This window comes from Zingiber officinale, chromosome 11B (genome assembly GCF_018446385.1).
Source record: "Zingiber officinale cultivar Zhangliang chromosome 11B, Zo_v1.1, whole genome shotgun sequence".
Classification (NCBI taxonomy): Eukaryota; Viridiplantae; Streptophyta; class Magnoliopsida; order Zingiberales; family Zingiberaceae; genus Zingiber; species Zingiber officinale.
This window is the reverse complement of record NC_056007.1, coordinates 7,350,215-7,372,163: the sequence shown is the minus strand read 5'-3', so window position 1 is coordinate 7,372,163 and position 21,949 is coordinate 7,350,215. Positions and strand designations below refer to the sequence as shown.

The 21,949-nt window shown below is 35.7% G+C and overlaps 2 protein-coding genes and 1 pseudogene across 2 annotated transcripts; 2 read left to right on the top strand and 1 right to left on the bottom strand.

The window, feature by feature from the left end:
• The first annotated feature begins 2,684 nt into the window (after nucleotides 1-2,684).
• On the top strand, nucleotides 2,685-5,382 carry LOC122033747 (annotated as a pseudogene).
• A 5,804-nt stretch (nucleotides 5,383-11,186) lies between these two features.
• LOC122033746 (serine/threonine-protein kinase Aurora-1-like) lies at nucleotides 11,187-12,112 on the top strand. Its single transcript, XM_042592912.1, has 4 exons — nucleotides 11,187-11,210; nucleotides 11,306-11,452; nucleotides 11,545-11,640; nucleotides 11,960-12,112. The coding sequence occupies exons 1-4, from the start codon at nucleotides 11,187-11,189 to the stop codon at nucleotides 12,110-12,112; spliced, it is 420 nt and encodes a 139-aa protein (XP_042448846.1).
• Nucleotides 12,113-16,686: 4,574 nt separating this feature from the next.
• Nucleotides 16,687-21,246, bottom strand: LOC122033745 (polygalacturonase ADPG2-like). Its single transcript, XM_042592910.1, has 10 exons — nucleotides 21,235-21,246; nucleotides 21,010-21,126; nucleotides 20,772-20,906; nucleotides 19,941-19,964; nucleotides 19,567-19,856; nucleotides 19,120-19,228; nucleotides 18,900-19,013; nucleotides 18,502-18,690; nucleotides 17,196-17,411; nucleotides 16,687-16,824 (listed from the first exon to the last, which is right to left on the bottom strand). Exons 1-10 carry the CDS (start codon nucleotides 21,244-21,246, stop codon nucleotides 16,687-16,689), a joined length of 1,344 nt encoding a protein of 447 aa, XP_042448844.1.
• Nucleotides 21,247-21,949: the final 703 nt, after the last annotated feature.

The following is a 21,949-nucleotide window of genomic DNA, read 5'->3' as shown; positions in this document are numbered from 1 at the left end:
TGGTTTCCTACAATTTGATTAATGTAAGCATATTATTTTTAAATTACTGATTGAAGTACAACTAAGGGGCCAAATTATATTTGTAAAACATTTCCTTCTATATCATGGTCCACCAAGCAATTATTATTAATATTTGATTTGATTTGATTTGATTTGGTCATCATTTTTCTAAAAGTTAATAGTGATACTGATTAGATATTTTTGATCGAAATAGCTAAAAATTTGACAAATTATCAAATGGTAGAAATTGAAATTGAAATAAGTTGCAATTTTTTTTTATTTATCTACTTATCTATTCTCAAATATAATGTGACATTCCCTAGAAATGGAAGAAAATAAAGTTGATGATCAGGAATACATTCCCCAAGTTGTAGATGATTGAATGTCAAAAATTGGAATGAAATTCTCATCACTAGAGGAGGCATATTCATTATATAACCAATATGCACGAGAAGCCAGATTTAGTTCACGGATAAACACAAGCAAGAAAAATAAGATGACAAATGAAGTGACGTGGAAACAAATTGTATGCTTTAAAGAAGGACATACAAATCTAATACAGAATGCTAAACATGCAAAAGATGATCAACTGATAAGGAAAAGAGTACATGATGCAGCTAGAACGGGTTGTAAGTCAAATATTGCACTTGTCAAGAAATAGATAGGACCTAATTGGATTGTAAGTAACTTCATAGAAATCCATAATCATCAGCTCTCAACTCCATCAAAGGTATATTTGCTACACTCACATCGTAATATTTAGGCAGCAAAGAGAACATTTACTAAACAGTTTTCAAAGGCGTACCAACTTGTCAACAAATGCAATTATTGGAGATAGAGTATGGAGGGTCTGAGGGGGTAGGTTGTACAGAAAGAGATATTAAAAATTTTGAGAAAAACCTAAGAGATGAACAAAAGGGTATTGATGCCGAAACATTGATCGAGTTATTTACATCTGAGCAAGAGAAGAATTCAACTTTTTTCTTTGATTACAAGACTGATTTAGATAACAAATTTAGTAAGTATTTTTGGGCTGATCATGTATCAAGGAGGGTATATAGTGTATTTGGTGATGTAATTGTATTTGATACGACATATAACACCAACAAATATGGCCTGATTTTGACATCATTTGTAAGAGTTAATCATCACCATCAGATAATTATTTTTGATTGTGGGTTTCTAAGTGATGAGAAAATTGAGTCTTTTGTTTGGTTGCTTAAGAAGTTCATAGAAGTCATGCCTAAAGGTCCACCAAGTGTTATCATCACTGATCAGGATCCTGCTATGACGAAAGTCATTGCATAAGTTTTCCCTCAAACAGTGCATCGATATTGTTTGTGGCACATACTAAACAAATTCCCAGATAAATTAAGCTCTTTGACATTTCAAAATTATTATCAAAGCATAAAGAATGTCATTGTAAATTCTAAAGCACCTGATGATTTTGAGAAATTATGTGAAGAGGTTATCAAGTGTGCTAACTTGGAGAAAAATGATTGGTTGTCGTCGATATATGAATTGTAACACAAGTGGGTGCCAGTATATTTTAAACATGTATTTTGTGCTGGGATGTCAAGTAGTCAAAAATCTGAAAGGTTACATTCATATTTTCAAGAGGTATATCTCAAATAAGAACTCATTGATGGATTTTATCACCCGTTTTAATAGAGCACTGAGACACTAAAGATATAATGAGTTAGTTGTGGATCATATTGATATGAATGAGCACTCCAAGATTAAGACAAACTGGCCAATGGAAACTCAAATGCTTAAGTTGTACACAAACAAAAAATTGGTTGGAGTTTCAAAGTGAAGTGGACGAGAGTCATGGTTATTATGTGCAACAGGCATTTACAGGAGTTGATTCAATGGTTTACCATGTGATAAAATTTCAAAGTTGTTCTTCCTCCAAACTAAGGATGCTCACCCATGACAAATAGAGGGACTATATATCATGTTGTTGTACGAAATTTGAGTTTGCGGGCATTCCATGTAGACATATGCTAGCAATTTTCATATCAACCAAGTGTTTCATTTTCCTGATATGTATATACTCAAACGATGGACACGAGATACAAAAGTTGGAGCAATATATACTTTGGACGAGCAAAAATGATCCAGATCCAAAAAGGTTTTTGATGCCACTATAAGAAAAATCCTCATAGACATCGGTGGAACAACATCGGTTTTAAGCAAAAATCGATGTCTTTGAGTATTTTACACCGGTTTTTTCAAAAACTGATGTCTATGAGCACAGATTTTCGCTCATAGACATCGGTTTTTTTAGTCGATGTCTATAAACGTCTTTTTTTCATTAATAGACACCGATTTTAACAGCGGTTTTTAAAATCCGGTGTCTATGATAAAATAAAATAATTTAATTTTCCCACCACTACTTAGTCGAAATTTGCAACACTTCACTCTTCCTTCCAAACCTAAACTTATATCGCGCTGTCCACCATATGCAAAATTTAATTTTCTTATCTTGATTGCCTTCTCATGGATCTCTAGGGTTTTTCAGCGAATCTCACTGCCCCGCCGCCTTGTTCATCGTCTTCCAAGGGGCGCCTTTTGTGGCTTGAGGCGTTCCTCGCCGACTTTGATCGCTCTTTGGGATCATCCTGTTTGTGGCATCTTCCTGGATCTCCGATTGCATCTGAGTTATTTGTTTGGGTCATTTGATGGACTTCGAGCAACCAGATCGGTACGGAAACAGCAGGAGGGGCTACCAGCGGGCGCGGCCATCGCAGGTTCCAGACAGAAGCAACAAGGTATGCTTCCACTAGCAGGCGGGGCGATGCAGCCGTCACCCGTGTCCCTTTCTCCATAGCGACCCGCTGCAGACCGTGCTCGCCTATGGCGCTGCCAAGCTGGGGCACTTGCAAGGCCACGTGTCTAGAAATATTGCCTCTGCAGGTGCGCCGCCTTCCAAGTGGGGTAAGGATCGAGCGGGTGGCAAGGCTCCCGACAAAATCTGCAATTACTTCCTCGCTGGAAATTGTAGTTTCGGAGATTAGTGTAGGTTCCTACATTCGTGGTTCATGAGTGATAGCTTCTCTCTCTTGACCCAACTCCAGGGGCATCAAAGGTGGCTCTTTTGGTTTCTTTTGCTTCACTTGCTTTTGGTGGCTGATAGTCTGAATATTCTGATAGGTAGTGACTGGTATCGCTCTTCCTTCAGGGTCTGATAAACTCTACTCTTGTAGCAAGGATGAGTCTGTTCGTGTTTGGGATACTCAAACTGGGAAGGTATTGATGCTCTTCAAACTCCTTTACTACATCGATAAAGGAATCACATAGTGCCTGACTCTTGCAATTTTGTGGAAGTGCGTTGGAGCCATCAATATGGGAGGTGAGGTTGGATGTATGACCAGTGAAGGTCCTTGGTTATTTATTGGAGTTGTGAATGTTGTCAAGGTCAGAGCTCTTAGAATATGTTACCATCATGTCATATAAGGAAATGGAGAAATGGATTTGTTTGTATGCTGGTTCAAGCATGGAACACACAAACAACAACAGAACAAGGCCTTGATGGCCCTGTCGGACAAGTTTACGCTTTGACCGTTGGTAATGGTATGCTATTTGCTGGAATACAGGTGCTTCTTTTCTATCTAACATTATTTGTTATACCTTTATTTTAGTGCGTGTTGTTCATTTCATGATCTCTATGCATCATGTGATGTACATTTTGAATGTTTTCAACTATGCCTTAACTTTGTGCAGGATGCACGAATATTGGTGTGGAAATTTAGTGCTGCTGGGAATGTCTTTGAACCAGCTACTTCTCTTTCTGATCATCGGCATGCAGTACTTTCTCTAGTTGCAGGGCCCATGAAGCTTTACTCAGGTTTTATTATTATGTGATGCATTTTTTTCTTTTATTTATTTACTTAAGATATTTGTTTGTGTAGTTGACATACCAACTAGATCTAAAATGGAGGAATGGGTGTTTGAGCTCTGTAAATTTAAAGTGGCGTCAGTATAAAACTCACCTCACCAGGACATTCATCCAACCAAATAGAAATAATCCGAAGCTTCTCAACAAGGTACCTCAAGGGCATTGCATTTCACCTGATGATTGGAGTAGTTTTGTAATTAATCGGATGTCTGAAGATTTTATAGTAAGTTGTTTAAGGTGGTCTTTTTTAACTCTAGTAGGTTGTTTAAGCTTAGATTCTTTACCACAAATAAATTCTTAGATTTAGTGTTTTTAGAATGTTTAGGTTCTGTGAACTGTTGTGATAATGGAACCTGTTGTCTACTTGTTTATTTCTTCACTTTGATTATCATTTGTCATTGATTTAATATGTATTTTAGTTGAAATATAATTTGACTTCAACTCTTAAGGATTTTACATTGACTATATTTTACTTGGTTCTTCTCCATACGAAAATCAATTGACCAGTTATTATACAAATCAAGAATGTAAAATTCCTCAAATTTATTCTATTTTAATTGAAATCTCATTGCTTCTTAAAGATGACAGTGATCTAATGATTCTTTGTTGGGTTTGATATGAAAGAAGAAATTGCATATTTAGTATCCACACTTCTACTTTTTGTACGAAGGCTTTTACACTGTTTGTCTTTAAGTCTCCCTAATAATTGCAACTCAGGGTTTGATGTTGTTTCTCCATGTCAAAATGTATTAATTGGCTGCTATATGAAACATGTCTATTTTTTCCTCTAATTATTTCTATTTTCACTAATATCTTACTCATTTTTAAAGTACATGATGATTTGTTGTTGACTTGCATACAGAAGAAGAGAAGTTTATTTACTATGTGTAGTTTTTGTTTGTGTGAACTCTTAATCATTTTCTATTTATTTCAGGTTCTTCATAACAATGCCGTTGAAGAATACTTTCGAGATGGTTGCACTGATCCTAGGAATCTCCTTGATGCATTAAACAAGGTTAAAGTAAGTTTAGTGAATCACAGGTAATTGGTTTTTTGAATTAATTTAAGAAGATAATTTCTCATCTTCATACTGACATTCTTGAGGAAACAAATTATTAAACATTAAAGCTACAATCATATTAAACATATGATATTATATGACATGATTATACTTAACATGTATGATAAGGTTAAACATGATCTTTAGAATCATCCATTCTTCTATAACAGAGAAGTCTGTTGTTCCTTGGGAATCGTGTCTTCTCCAAATCATGGTATTTTGAATATTGCTAATATTTTATTATCTATTTCATGTAATTTCACCATTTTCTCTATCTTTTTTTCAAAATTGGAAATAATTTAATCCATGTTTATCCATTCAGTCAATATTATATGATTTCTTAAACTAGCATTGTTCTTGCAACTGAAAAGATATTTTACATGCAATCTTTGATTAATAACTATATTGGTTATAGGAGTAGAGTGAAGAGCTTGCGGATACTTTTATAAACTAGATTGACTCTGAGAATAGCTGCCTAGGCTATATGGTTTCAGGGTCTACAGCTAATAGTGCTTCAATTCATCAAAATGCCACTATAAATAGTAGTAGAGTTGTCCATACCCAAGAGTTTGATGTTTCAGTAACAATGCTGAATATTGTATGTAGTTCAACGCATTTTGTCAAACATTTCCTTTCCATAATTAGTGAATGAGTTAATAAATTGTTCTCTTCTTAGTATTTTTATTAATTTGGTTCTTCACAGGCAATCATTCTCTACCATATCCATGAGTATGCACAGTCATTATCTGTTCTCAAAAAGCTGTTCCAGAATATCGAGTCAATTGAAGAGGTATGCCTTAATTTAATCATCTTATGAGTTATTGATAAATAGTTATGCCAACAAATAACCTTTTTTTATAGTGTTTTAGATATTTAGACTCGGTGAAATTTCTTTTTGTTTGTATCTTTCTGCTTGTACATACTGTAAGTCGTAGATAAGTACTGATTAATTAAATTACAACTATGAGAAAACTTCGTTGCAATAATTTCTAGTTTGGATTATATTAAGTTCCCAGGAATGATAGATCAATCACTATATGATGTGGTTGAGATAATTGATGAACGTTTCTCTTTTTAAGCATTCCAATTAGTCATCTTATTACCTGGTGCTCTTATTACTTTTTCAACTATGATTTTTGGTCTTGGTTTATTAATATATTATTAATGTGTTTTACTGTTTACAAATCTCAAGTACTCCAGAGTTGAAATTGATGAAGTGTGGTTTGAGTGGGCTGAATGCATGCTAGATTACATTTGAGTAAGAAAGGTATTTGATTTTTGAAAACTTTGGATGATGTATGCATTTGCATGGAATGTAAATTGCGGATACTACCTTGATGTGTACAATATCTACAATATCTATTACCTTTTGATGTTGGAAAAAGAATATTTGTGTATTTATGGATACTGACTTGATGTTGTGAGAGGTATATCTATTACCTTTTGATGTTGTAAGAAAAATATTTGTGTAATTTATGGATTCGGACTTGAGTGTACAATATCTATTATCTTTTTATGTTGTAAGAATAATATTTATGTGTTGGTTACATGGATATTGATTTGGTGTGTTTAGATACACCGATGTATAATAATATTAATTAAATTTTGTACTATTAAAATGTTGTATAATATCAGTTTTTCACTATTTCGAAAATCAAATCGGTGTCGTTAAACAATACTGATATTACATCGATTTTCTACTGCTGCCAAAACTGGTGTTATTAACTTATATTACATCGGTTTTACACCGTTGCTGAAACGGTATCGTTAAGTGGTATTACACCGGTTTATAACTGATTCGAAAATCGATGTTGTTAAGTGATACTACATCGGTTATAACCCAATGTCTAAAATGGCAGACATTTTACATCACCTTCATAGACATCAGTCGATTTTGTAATAGATAGCGGTGGAAAATCGATGTCTATGAGGGTTTTTCTTGTAGTGTGCCGAGACACTCGAGATTATTCTATAAAGCTTCAGTATTAATTGATAATGCATCCTTGACTGATGAGGGGACAAACTTCTTTGATAAACAATTCGATTGTATGTATAACAAAATTCAAGAGATAAACATTAATAAATCATGTGGTGATGGAAGTAAAAGGAAGAAATCTATATACGAGAGCCTTGGTATTATTGATCATTCTTCAGTAAGAACAAAGAGATGTGGGAAGAGATTGAAATCATCAAAGGAGAAGTTAATCTCAAAGTCCAGGATATGTCGTGGATACGGATATCGAGGTGTGTCACATGACAAGCGCAACTGTCCAATTTTACAGCAAAGGTATGTGTGTCAATTAATTTTGCATTTTTACTATAATTTTACTTGCAAACTCAAATTATTTTAATACATTTTCTAAATATGAGAATGTGTGTCAATTATCAGATCAACTGAAGATAATTATCATAATAGTGTTGACGACATAAAAACCAGATTGATATCTATAGATGATACTATCAAGGTTTTAATATGTTAAATTATAGTGGTTCATTGAGAAAATATAATTAATAATTATTTTTATTGTTACTGATTCGAACAACATAGTTGACATTCATCTCTTTCTTTTGTTTGTATGTTTGATTGATTTAGTGTATTTATTGTATTGAGATGTTTGCATTGCATTTCCTATTCTACCTTGATGTTCCCTTCTGATGACAACTTTTTTGCACATTGCTTACCTATTTAAAATTAGTTTTTCATTGGCATGAGACTTATGGCTTTTCGTACATATGTTTTGCTTCAATCTCTTTTACAAATAAGGTGGGTCTGCTCATTATTTGTTTTTTACAGAGATAATATTAATTCATTATTTACCTGCTCATTATTTGTTTTTAACATAGATCTTCATTATTTGGAGCACTGTGAGGTTATTTATTTGCAGTATAAGTTGATCATTTTAAGATTATTTATTTGTAGTATAATTTGCAACAAAAATCATAATGTACTTTTAACAAGATTAATTAAACTCTAAGAAACAAAACATACAAAGATGTCCATATAGTTTTATTTGAGAAAATGGGATATTTCAAACATTTTTTTTTCTTCACGGACGGATTGCAGTCATGAGCTCAACATTCGACTACTACACAATATACATCTATGGCAAAATAAAATTTAAGGAATCTGCTTCTATGAGAATGAAATATCTTCAGAATAAATAAAACTCACAGTTGGAATCCAAAGAAGAAATCAATGATGCAAACACCATGCATGAGGCACTGGAAAGTACAAGGAAGATTGGCATCTATGTAAGCCAACCACAACAAACATTTGTCTTCATACTATTTTTATAGACCTTCCAATGAAATATCAAGGCAAAACATTTACAATAGAAAATTGTAGTGTTGATGTTCAGAAACATAAATGAGTTGATTTAATTCACTGGAATTGCTACACTGCAGCTGGTTTCGTCAACTTTGTGAACATCCTAGAAGAAATTGAAGCTTTGTATTAGGGACAGTCTAGGTCCTATAAGAACTTGATAACTTTGGTTAAAAGAATTTTATTGTGACCGCATTGTCGTTGTCTTCATGCAAAGCAATGGAGTCTTCATTCTAGAAATGTGGATTTTTAGATGCCACATTTCTGTTTCGTGATTTGGATCCTGGGCTAGATTTGGATTTGTCTCATTTCTGGGTCACCATCTCAGATACTTTAGGAGAGGTTTCAGAAACTTTCAACTTCTCAAACTCCTCCATGAAATTGTAGCAATGGAGTAAATTTTATTGTGACAGATTCCTTGTGTACTTTGATCTGAAGGCTGTAAAATAAAGTTTTTCCTTACAAACACTACAAGAAAGACCCTCATAGACATCGGTGGAACAACAACAGTTTTAAGCAAAAATCGATGTCTTTGAGTATTTTACACCGATTTTTTCAAAAACCGGTGTCTATGAGCGCAGATTTTCGCTCATAGACATCGATTTTTTAGCCGATGTCTATGAGCGCCTTTTTTTTTGTTAATAGACACCGGTTTTAACAGCGGTTTTTAAAACCCGGTGTTAATGAACCAAAATAATAATAATTTAATTTTTCCACCAGCCAAAATTTACAACACTTCACAAAGTTCCCTCCAAACCTAAACCAATATCGCGCCCCTTCTCTCACCCTAAACCTAAACCTAAACCTCCGACCATCTCTCTCAGCTTCATCTCCCTCTTCCCCTTCCTGGATCTCTTCCCCTTCCTGGATCGACGCCCCTTCCTCTCCCGATTAGGATCAAAACCGTCCTAAGCAAAATCCAAGCATAAATCGTTCCATTCTGCCTCCTCGTCCGATCCTCTCTTCCTCCTCCTCCTTCCTCTCTTCGCTCTTCCGGGCTAAGGTAGGGGCCGACGAGATCGCATCGAAGCACTTGATTCACTCGATTCCGGTTCCTGTTCGCGAAACCAATTTCTTTCGATCGAGGTGATGGCGGATGTGCAGATGGGGGAGACGGAGACCTTCACGTTCCAGGCGGAGATCAACTAGTTGCTGAGTCTCATCATCAACACCTTCTACTCCAACAAGCAGATCTTCCTGCGCGAGATGATTAGCAACGCCTCGGATGTGAGACATCGCTGCTTTCCATGTTGCTGCTCCCGTTTTTTTCCCGTGTTGTCGTTGCTGAAGCAAATCGTGTGACTGCAGGCACTCGATAAGATCTGGTTCAAGGGTCTCACCGACAAGAGCAAGCTGGACGCCCAGCCAGAGCTCTTTATCCACCTCGTGCCTGACAAGGCGAACAAGATGCTTTCCATCATCGACAGCAGCATCGGCAAGACCAAAGCTGGTAATTTCTCTTCGCCGCACCTTGTCGGGATGACGCCGTCGTCCCGACAAACGCTCAAGGTAATGTAGTCCGAGAAATGCCCTAATTTTTGGCTCCTGATCACACTTACGATCGCTGTTCTTGGCAGCCCGTAGGCGGCATTAGCCTTGTGATGTTCGGAGCGCAGCGGTCGGCAAAAGAGGCGGAGAGCTTGAGCAAGAGGTAGGGAATGGCTTATATAGTGACGTCTGTTCTTTCTTCTTCTTATTTTCTTGTTAAGGTTTATTTTTGATCTTGTTTTCGCCTCTCACTCGGTTTGATTCGAGTTCCATGGTGAGAAAATTGTCGTTTTGTTTTCCTCCCATTATCTACTTCCTTGATATGACGAGAAGAAAGGGTTTTTTTTCTTAACAGTAGGAAGCATGTGGCAGTGTAATAGTTCCGAATGTTGCTGATCTCCTTGCTTTACAACCCGCAGCTTCATCTTCCCCTGTTTTCCTCAAGTTCTTGTGTTCTTCTATTTTATTTATCAATTTTTCTAAATTTTGTTTATGCCACCTCAGTTGAGCTAGATTCTCCTTTGTATCACAGACTCGAGTTCTGCACATATCTTCAAGATTGTTACTCTGCCTTTGTGTATCATCATTATCATATGTTCTGCACATGCTGTGTTTGTCAAAATTCCACACTCGTCGGTAACTTTGATTTTCTCTTCAGTTAAATCGGATGGATTGTTCATTTAGTCAATGGATTCTTCCCCTTTTTGCCTCATTGGATTGCTAAGGCTCGTAATGTTGTTTTGCAGCATGGGCATTTAGGATTTATGCTCTCATGTTATGATGCTGAAGTTATCTACGATGGCCGCACTGACACTTTTCTGGCAAGGTATGCGAACAATTGCTCTCATTTGAATTCAAAATATGTTCTCCTTTTGATGAAAAGTTCAGTTGTGTCTGTCAAAGTTATCACACTGGCTTCATATAACATGGCGTGCGTTATTCAGTCTTCTCGACTTGTAGATATCCACCACATGGAAGAAGAACTGTGGTCATAGAAGGAGTTGAGTGGGATAGGTTACGGCCGCCTCCTATGGACACTCCTGCTTATGATCTTCATATCTCCAATTGTTTGAACGATTTGCAACCAGGCGACCATATTGAGATCCAATGGAGAAGGAACAAAGAGTTTCCTTATGGTTGGTAGTTTGAGGCCTTTTAGAAATCTAAAACTGAATCATACTTGTGTGTCTTTGGTCGAAGATAGACAAATCTAACGATAAACTCATTAAAAAAATGTGTTTATTATATTTTGCAGGATGGTGGTATGGAGGAATAGGTCAATTGGAATCTTGTGATGGAAATAGACATTTCTGTTGTTGTCATCTTAGTGGTAAGTATTTTGTTCTTCGTTTAGTGGATATGTGAAAAGATAGTAGGGCTTGTAAAATGCATTGTTTGAGCATCATCAAGTCATGAGGTGCAATGAAATGTTGCATGTTCATATGAAATGTTGCATAGCATACTAGAGTTCGTTTTCCTAGTACGTTCATTATGTTATAACTGATTTCTTTGTGTCATTTTGGCGAGGCAGAGTAACCATATCGTGGCATTGAAAGTGCTTTTCAAGAGCCAGCTCAAACAATCTCAAGTTGAGCATCAACTGCGACGTGAAGTTGAGATACAAAGCCACCTCCGACATCCAAACATATTACGCCTATATGGTTACTTCTATGATCAGGTTCGGCTCTATCTTGACTTATAAAGATTGTAGGCATATTGAACCTGAATTTTGTTTATGCCACCTCAGTTGACCTAGATTTTGTATCATAGACTCGAGTTTACTTGATACTGGAATATGCAGCTAAAGGTGAACTCTACAAGGAACTACAGAAGTCCAAATGCTTCAGTGAGAGGCGAACTGCTACAGTGAGTTCTTTGCAAACACACACTAACGGTTATCAGTGTATGAGCTTTTATCTATTATTGCCAATGAAGGACTAACACTCTAATCATGTACCCATAGAATTTGTAGTTCCTTTCTCACTGTATGTACAAGTGTTGTCAATTTGAAAATTTAATGAGACTAGTGTGTCTGCGAACTTGAACAAACGTTCTGATAATTTATAAGCTTTATGTGTTTTTTTAGAAATGCCTTAAGGTACTTCTTAATGAATTTTCCCATGTTGTCCAGGTACTTCTATAGATTCTTCCTCATGATATTTTTGTTTATCATGACAACGTCCAGAAGTCTATGGCAGCCGCTTTTGCTGAGGGTGGCCTCGATCCCATACTTGCCTACACTGCCGGAGTAGAGATCGAACAGCTGCAGTGGTCTTCCTCCCAGCCCGACTGGGTTGCCATTGCCTACTCCACTAAGCTTCAGATTCTGAGAGTTTAATGGAAAGCAAATGGATATTAGAGCAGTAAACAATGAACAATAAGATTTTGTTTAGAATTCAAGTCTATGAACCCAAATTATTCAGAATTCAAATTTCCATGCATGAAAGGTCACCCTTGGCATAAGGTAGCTGAACCTGTAATATAATGTTGATCCTCCTAGTAATCCAAACAATAACGCACCATGTCTACAACATGCAGTTTTTTGCAAATTCTATACCCCCTGAGGCAATTGATCTTGTGTCAACACTACTTCAATACTCACCTAATTTGCGTCTTACAGCGGTAAGTATATGATACATCCAAATAAAAATAAAGCTTTTCTGTTTCACTTTCATAATATCTTCTCTACATCTTGCTAGTTTCTATTTTGATCATTAATGGTTTGCCATTGGTATGTATTCCAAGTGACATAAACATGTTTGTCATCATTGATACAATTGGAGGCATGCTCTCATCCGTTCTTTGATGAATTGAGAGATCCTAACACATGTTTGCTTAGTGGCAAACCTCTTCCTCCTTTATTCAACTTCACATCTAAAGGTAATGCCTTGTTCACCTTCCTGTCTAATCGTCGTCCGTCTGTCGATGGTCCTTTAATGAGATTTAAACATGTTTGCAGAGCTTGAAAGCGCTTCTCCTGAACTAGTTCGACGCCTCCTACCCGAGCATTGAACTAAACTCGGGGTCAAGAAGTTTAGGCTGAGTTTGGTAGAGAGCTTCTTTTTCCAGTTTTCCTGATGTGGTCAATGGTTGGAATTCAAGACGATAAACAAGAACCATTTCAATTTTAAGGCTGCAGTGTGTGCTTGAAGTGCAAGATTTTGCGGAGACTTGAAGAGACAGGGAAAGAGAAAGGATTCCTTCTGCAGCAGACAATCTTGAATTATATCTGACACTACTAATGGCCATCTTATAATTGATCGGAGACATGAAGGGGCAGAGCAAGAGAAAGGTTCCTTCTTCAGCAATCAGTTTTATGTTGCATTACCATTGACCATTTCTTGAACGTACGTAGCCTCGTAGTACAACCCCAACAAAATCTTATTGTTCATTGTATTGTTGTAAGAAGAATATTTATGTAATTTGTGAATATTTGTGTATTTTATGGATACTGTTGAATGAAGAATATTTGTGTAATTTGTGAATATTTGTGTATTTTTTTGGTTACTATTTCGAAATTCAAATTTCTACTGTTAAAAAATACTGATATTACATCGGTTTTCCACCGTTGCAAAACCGGTGTTATTAACTAATATTACATCGATCGTATACCGCTGCCAAAACTGGTGTTATTAACATATAATATTACATCGGTTTTACACCGTTAATGAAACGGTCTCGTTAAGTGATACTACACCGGTTAATAACCGATTCGAACACCGGTGTCGTTAATTGATACTACACCGGTTTTAAACCGATGTCTAAAATGGCAGACTTTTTACATCGCCTTCATAGACATCGGTCGAAAATGTAATAGACACCGGTGGAAAACCGATGTCTATGAGAGTTTTTGTTGTAGTGAAATAGACAACCAAATGTAAATTAGTAAATGTAGAGAACTGGACTGATGCAGAAATGAAGCTATTGGCACTCAATGATATATAAATCGATAAAGTGAAAAAAGATGCAATGAAGGCAATAAAAAAAGCATTCGACTTATTTCACATCCTGACTCAGATACTTTAGGAGAGGTTTCAGAAACTTTCAACTTCTCAAACTCCTCCATGAAATTGTAGCAATGGAGTAAATTTTATTGTGACAGATTCCTTGCGTACTTTGATCCAAATGTAAATCAGATTCCTTCTCGTTGAATGTTTTAAGACTGATTCTGACAATTAGATCTGAATTAACCAGTAAGAAACAGATGAAAGTACATTGAATTTGCGTCTGATGAGAGACTTTGATGATTCAGACAACGGAGTATCATTGTTTCCTTGTATGTTCAATCTTTTTGCCCGTGTCTCTAATATAGGAGTAATGTAGGAAAGAGAGGATCGGGAACCCAAGATATGACGGGAGCTTCGTTGCAGGGAGCTTTTGGACGAGGACGGTTTCTAAGTGATGAGAAAATTGAGTCTTTTGTTTGGTTGCTTAAGAAGTTCATAGAAGTCATGCCTAAAGGTTCACCAAATGTTATCATCACTGATCAAGATCCTGCTATGACAAAAGTCATTGCACAAGTTTTCCCTCAAATAGTGCATCGATATTGTTTGTGGCACATACTAAACAAATTCCCAGATAAATTAAACTCTTTGACATTTCAAAATCATTATCAAAGCATAAAGAATGTCATTGTAAATTCTAAAGCACCTGATGATTTTGAGAAATTATGGGAAGAAGTTATCAAGTTTGCTAACTTGGAGACAAATGATTGGTTATCGTCGATATATGAATTGTAACACAAGTGGGTGCCACTATATTTTAAACATGTATTTTGTGTTGGGATGTCAAGTAGTCAAAGATCTGAAAGGTTACATTCATATTTTCAAGAGGTATATCTTAAATAAGAACTCATTGATGGATTTTATCACCCGTTTTAATATAGCACTGAGACACTAAAGCCATAATGAGTTAGTTGTGGATCATATTGATATGAATGAGCACTCTAAGATTAAGACAAACTGGCCAATGGAAACTCAAATGCTTAAGTTGTACACAAACAAAAAATTGGTTAGAGTGTCAAAGTGAAATGGACGAGAGTCATGGTTATTATGTGCAACATGCATTTACAGGAGTTGATTCAGTGGTTTACCATGTGATGAAATTTCAAAGTTGTTTTTCCTCCAAACCAAGGATGCTCACCCATGACAAACAGAGGGACTATATATCATGTAGTTGTACGAAATTTGAGTTTGAGGGCATTCCATGTAGACATATGTTAGCAATTTTCATATCAACCAAGTGTTCCATTTTCCTGATATGTATATACTCAAACGATGGACACGAGATGCAAAAGTTGGAGGAATATATGCTTTGGGCGAGCAAAAATGATCCAGATCGAAAAAGGTTTTTGATGCCGAGACACTCGAGATTATTCTATAAAGCTTCAGTATTAATTGATAATGCATCCTTGACTGATGAGGGGACAAACATCTTTGATAAACAATTCGATTGTATGTATAACAAAATTCAAGAGATAAACATTAATAAACCATGTGGTGATGGAAGTAAAAGGAAGAAATCCATATACGAGAGCCTTGGTATTATTGATCATTCTTCAATAAGAAAAGAGATGTGAGAAGAGATTAAAATCATCAAAGGAGAAGTTAATCTCAAAGTCTAGGATATGTCATGGATACGGATATCGAGGTGTGTCACATGACAAGCGCAACTGTCCAATTTTACAGCAAAAGTATGTGTGTCAATTAATTTTACATTTTTATTATAATTTTACTTGCAAACTCAAATTATTTTAATACATTTTCTAAATATGAGAATGTGTCAATTATCAGATCAACTGAAGATAATTATCATAATAATGTTGACGACATAAGAACCAGATTGATATCTATAGATGGTACTATCAAGATTTTAATATGTTAAATTATAGTGGTTCATTGAGAAAATGAAATTAATAATTGTTTTTATTGTTACAGATTCTAACAACATGGTTGGCATTCATCTCTTTCCTTTGTTTGTATGTTTGATTGATTTAGTGTATTTATTGTATTGAGATGTTTGCATTGCATTTCCTATTCTACCTTGATGTTCCCTTCTGATGACAACTTTTTTGCACATTGCTTACCTGTTTAAAATTAGTTTTCCATTGGCATGAGACTTATGGCTTTTCGTACATATGTTTTGCTTCAATCTCTTCTACAAATAAGGTGGGTATGCCCATTATTTGTTTTTAACATAGATCTTCATTATTTAGAGCACTGTGAGGCTATTTATTTGCAGTATAAGTTGATCATTTTAAGATTATTTATTTGTAGTATAATTTGCAACAAAAATCATAATGTACTTTTAACAAGATTAATTAAACTCGAAGAAACAAAACATACAAAGATGTCCATATAGTTTTATTTGAGAAAATGGGATATTTCAATCATTTTTTTTCTTCACGGACGGATTGCAGACATGAGCTCAACATTCGACTACTACACAATATACATCTATGGCAAAATAAAATTTAAGGAATCTGCTTCTATGAGAATGAAATATCTTCAGAATAAATAAAACTCACAGTTGGAATCCAAAGAAGAAATCAATGATGCAAACACCATGCATGAGGCACTGGAAAGTACAAGGAAGATTGGCATTTATGTAAGCCAACCACAACAAACATTTGTCTTCATACTATTTTTATAGACCTTCCAATGAAATATCAAGGCAAAACATTTACAATAGAAAATTGCAGTGTTGATGTTCAGAAACATAAATGAGTTGGTTTAATTCACTGGAATTGCTACACTGCAGCTGGTTTCGTCAACTTTGTGAACATCCTAGAAGAAATTGAAGCTTTGTATTAGGGACAGTCTAGGTCCTATAAGAACTTGATAACTTTGGTTAAAAGAATTTTATTGTGACCGCATTGTCGTTGTCTTCATGCAAAGCAATGGAGTCTTCATTCTAGAAATGTGGATTTTTAGATGCCACATTTCTGTTTCGTGATTTGGATCCTGGGCTAGATTTGGATTTGTCTGATTTCTGGGTCACCATCTCAGATACTTTAGGAGAGGTTTCAGAAACTTTCAACTTCTCAAACTCCTACATGAAATTGTAGCAATGGAGTAAATTTTATTGTGACAGATTCCTTGCGTACTTTGATCCAAATGTAAATCAGATTCCTTCTCGTTGAATGTTTTAAGACTGATTCTGACAATTAGATCTGAATTAACCAGTAAGAAACAGATGAAAGTACATTGAATTTGCGTCTGATGAGAGACTTTGATGATTCAGACAACGGAGTATCATTTTTTCCTTGTATGTTCAATCTTTTTGCCCGTGTCTCTAATATAGGAGTAATGTAGGAAAGAGAGGATCGGGAACCCTAGATATGTCGGGAGCTTCGTTGCAGGGAGCTTTTGGACGAGGACGGTTGCGGCAACAGAGGGACAGGAACCCTAGCTCTGTCTCACCGAGGGACGCAGCCTGTGAGAGCCTTGTCGAAGCGAGGGAGGGCTGGCCGAGGAGTCTTCTGTAAGCGAGGGCGGCGACCGCGAGGGAGGGCGCACCGAGGAGTCTTCTTGAGCAAGGGCGACAGACATGAGAAAAAGGGTGACGCCGAGGAGTCTTCTAGAGCGCGGGCGGCGACCGCGAGAAGAAGGGCGAGGGAGGGAGCGCCGAGGAGTCTTCTGCAAGAAGAAGGGCGAGCGAGAACGTGATAGAAGCTTTGGGTTTAGAGAATATATATACATATTGTACAAATTTATATCTAAAAATTTATACAATGTGTTATATAAATTTTTATATTTTTACTAAATTTTAGAAATTTTTATATATACCTATTTGGATATAAAATAAACTTTATATATATTTATATCCAACCGTTTTCCTAATATAATTGATCAATTAAAATTCTATAAATATGAACTAACTTAATTAATTTAATCTAACTAAATTTATCTATTTAAATTATTCATTAAATCTAAATTAATCAATTAAATCCTCTTAATTAAATAATTTAGTTTCGAACACGGCATGAAATTTTAGTACCAACAAAATTATGGTGTGATAATCAAGTTGCTTTTCATATTACATCGAATTCTGTGTTTCATGAGCGAACTAAACATATTGAAATTGATTGTCACTTCGTTCATGAAAAAATTTAACAAAACTTGATTTCTATAGGATATGAGGATATGTGAAGATTGAAGAATAACTCGGAATATCTTCACAAAAGCTTTAAGTGGAGTTTGGGTTGATTATCTTTGTAAGAAGTTGAGTATGTACTCCAACAATTGAGGGGGAGTATTATATATAATAGTTATGATATTTGTATATACTATTTGTTACTATATTATCTCTATATATTAGGTAATATATATAGGTTAATTAGTTAAATTTATCAATTAGCTTAATTATAATTTTCTAAGATAAATTCTAATTTATATATAAATATGTCCACTCTTTAATAAAGTACTCAAAATCAACGAGATGTGATACCTTTTTGATAAAAAAAAAAAAATGATGGATGATTTCAAAATATAGGGGCGCTCTAGACTTTTGCCCTTTATTTATTATAAAAATTTATTATTTTTAACATTTATATGTGGCAACTCAACGTAAGAATGGCTGTAGACTTCAATATTTACCAATCCTTCCAAAAGTTCATATTGCTGCTTGTTATTCCATTCAAGTAGATTGCAACATTACAAATATGTTAAACAACAGCTTAATTCATTGAGTCAAGCAAGGGACAGCAGGCGAGACTTTATCTTTTACGGATCCTTTGGCGTCGATGCAGTTAGACTGCACCTGCTCTCCTTGATTTGCAGACCACAAATTAACATTGTCCATGGTGATGCCGGTGCAAGGCACAGTTTGGCTGCAATTCAGAGCAATTGCTACACTACTCGTTGAGGTTCCTGTCACATAGAGATATTTCACATCGCTCACTTGGACTGCTGTTGTCTGTAGAGAATCAGCATCGTGAATGATCAACTTAATTAATTACCCTTTTAGGAAATAAATTTAAAGTGGAAAATAATTATCAAAGTAAAGGAATGAGAAAAAAAACCAAGAAATAAAATTAGGGAAAAAAAATATAACCCCGCACGAGGTGACCTTGCGCGGCCGCACGAGGTGACCTCGCTCAAGGTGAACTTAGTTTTCCCTTTTACCTTTGATGCACAGCTGCTGTGAGGGCAGTAGTACTGATCTATAATTATGGGGTTACGCACTTCATTCATGTTAATATTCACAAATGATATGTTCCTCGCAAAGCCAGACCCTCCCTGCAAAGTTCAAAAATGTCAAGCAAGGTAGAGCCGGGACGAATATGTTGAAGATGGAATGTATAAGTTGTGCTTATGAGTGATAATGGAATGTATTGTTGCTTGCCTGCCATGTTTTGATCCTGACTCCATTGGTCGTTTGGGACAAGTTGCAGTTGGAAACGTAGATGTCTGATGCTGTTGCCACGGTCCCAGCTATGCCCAAGCTCCCAATACTACAATCAAACATGAAATGGCTTCAAGGTTACTTTCAAATTCGTGAGCTCGATCACGGTTACTATAGCGGAGCCAGCCCGGGTGATCTACCCAGGCTGTGGGCCACGCCGACGTCGAAACCTACGCTGACGCTCGGGTTAGCCTCCGCTTTCTCTTTCGTTTTTTTCCCTTTTTTCTATAGTAAAATTAATGTTTTTCTCTTCTCACCGCTGTCGGGCATCCGGGCTACAACCCGGGTAGGGTTGTACCTGGCTCCGCCCTTGGCGGTTAGGCAATCATCGTGAGCTCCCGGCTAGGCCATGCAGCTAGCTAGCTAGTATTGATACTAAGTAAGTACCTTATTCCATGGCCAGGACCACATGCTACATTGTTGACAGAAACATCCACAGCACCATCACTCATCGACACACAATCATCTCCTGTGCCAATTACGGAGTCTGTTACCATGACATGTTGGCTTTGCTGGATGTGGATGCCGTCGGTGTTGGGGCTGTCGCCGGGGGAGGAGATGGTGATCCCTCTGATGTCGACATTGGCACTTTTCCCCACTGATATATGCATCATGGGGCTGTTGATCAGCTTCAACCCCGATATCTGTACATTTGTGCAACTCATCAGCCTCAGACTCTGCATCATCACAATTACTTCATTAACAATCTCCACACTTGGATAACACTTCAATTCTTTACTAATCTCTCTCAATCAACTTACATTGGCAGCTTCCATTGAACATTGCTGCAACACAAATTAAGTCGATCAAAAACATACAGTTAGTGTCGAGATATACATAACTTAGAAAAGATAAATTTTTTTTACATTTTTCTCTTTGCATGACCACCAGTTTGTCCCTTGGCCATCGAGCTCGCCGGAGCCGTAGATGTTTAGGCCGTTGATTCGAATGAAAAGAAGCCAGCTATTCAACTTTTCTTTCCATATTTCATTTGTTCTTTTAAGATTTCCATCAACCTTTGGCACGAGAATAGCATGTTAGTCTACCAAGGGACGGGTTCTTGTACATTAAAAGATTTCATTTCGAAAGAATTAATTTAACTTTTTTGGTTTCAAAACTTGATTAGTTATTTAAAATGGATTTTGCAGTATTCATTGAAAGGAACAAATGAAAATACTTTAAATTTATCCGATCGAGATACCTGAAATATATTACAAGTAAAAAGGAAAGAGATAGATCGAGAGGTCACTACTTTGTTATATAACTCGTGCTTAGTCGACAAATGAAGCTTCATATTCAAATCATATCAAAATGAAAGAAAAAAAAAGAATGAGCTTTCCCTTCCTATCTTGCATCTATGCTACTTTTGCCCTAGTTAGTGGGTTTATTTCTCTTCTAATAAATATCTGAAGGTGGGCTGAAAATTTTCGTAGGCTAAGTAAAAAACCTACACATGTAATGATTTTTTTTTTTTGAATTGAACTTTTGACGTGGAAGAGTGAATTTTAGTGGAGTAAATAATATATTTTTTTTAAAAAAAATTGGATTATGATTAGGGCAATCCTAAGTAAGATCCGTGGTGTGTTGTATACCTTTACGTGAACGACATAGTTGCAAGGTCCTTGAAAAACAATACGATCCAATAAAAATGTGTTCCCTGCCGGAATGAGTAAGGTGGAGGGTCCTGTGCTGTTGCGACAAATCGAACTCCATGCATTTACAAACGCCTGAATAAGAGGAAGAAGAAGAAAGAGTTTAATTAAGAAGAATCAAAAAAATATATATATAATGATGCATCATGATGGATGCTGTTTTAATTAATTATCGCACTTGAGTGTCATCTGTGTTGCCATCTCCTTTGGCTCCAAAGTTTACGACGTTGTATGTTGGCTCATCAGCCAAAATCTCAGCAGCAAGAAGAAAGATCACAAAGAGACTGATAAGACCCTGATGAATCAAAATCAAAATACAGGAAAACAAATATATAAATCTTGTTTTTTTAAAGAAAAAATAATAAAAATGGAGATATATAGTTTAGCTTTTTTTTTTTCTTACTCGTCTAGCCATTGTCAACTGTGATTCTTCAACTATGAGTTAGTTATATATATAGAAATAACAGTGTTTGGAAAGAGTTAAAAATTGGAGATTTATATTGATCATTGCATTTAGATTATGTACAAATCTAATTACTTGTTTCTATGAGACAATTTAAAATAAAAAACAAAGTAAATTAAGTATGGGAATAATTAGTTCTTTATGGAATTAAGTAAAGAATGCATTTTTTCATGCAAATATATAATAATAAACAATTACGTTGCAATTTTTAAATTTATTATAGAAGATTAGAATAAGCTGAAATCAAATGGCCACCTTTAACGGGACTTGAGCATTAACAAATAAAAGGCTATATGTATTAAATTATTTAAATAAATTTATGTCAGATTCATAAATACAACCAAAATAATTTTTATATAATCGTATTTTTTAAATCCATGTTTATCTAGTTCTTACTATCCGATTACATTCACCTAATCATTACTCCAAGTCATCAATACAATCCTGTAAAAATTTTCCAGATAAATCAGAAAACGTAGATGAGTTCTAGCGGACGATCCATTGTCATAAGTTTTTTTGAACTCCCAAGTGTAATGTACCTTAAATGATATTTGAACTCTTTAAACTCTTATTGTCTAAGGAGTCGATCGAACCTTTTACCATTGTACCATATAGCCTGTCTAGTCCCATGGATATCTTCCACTATAGTGCAAAT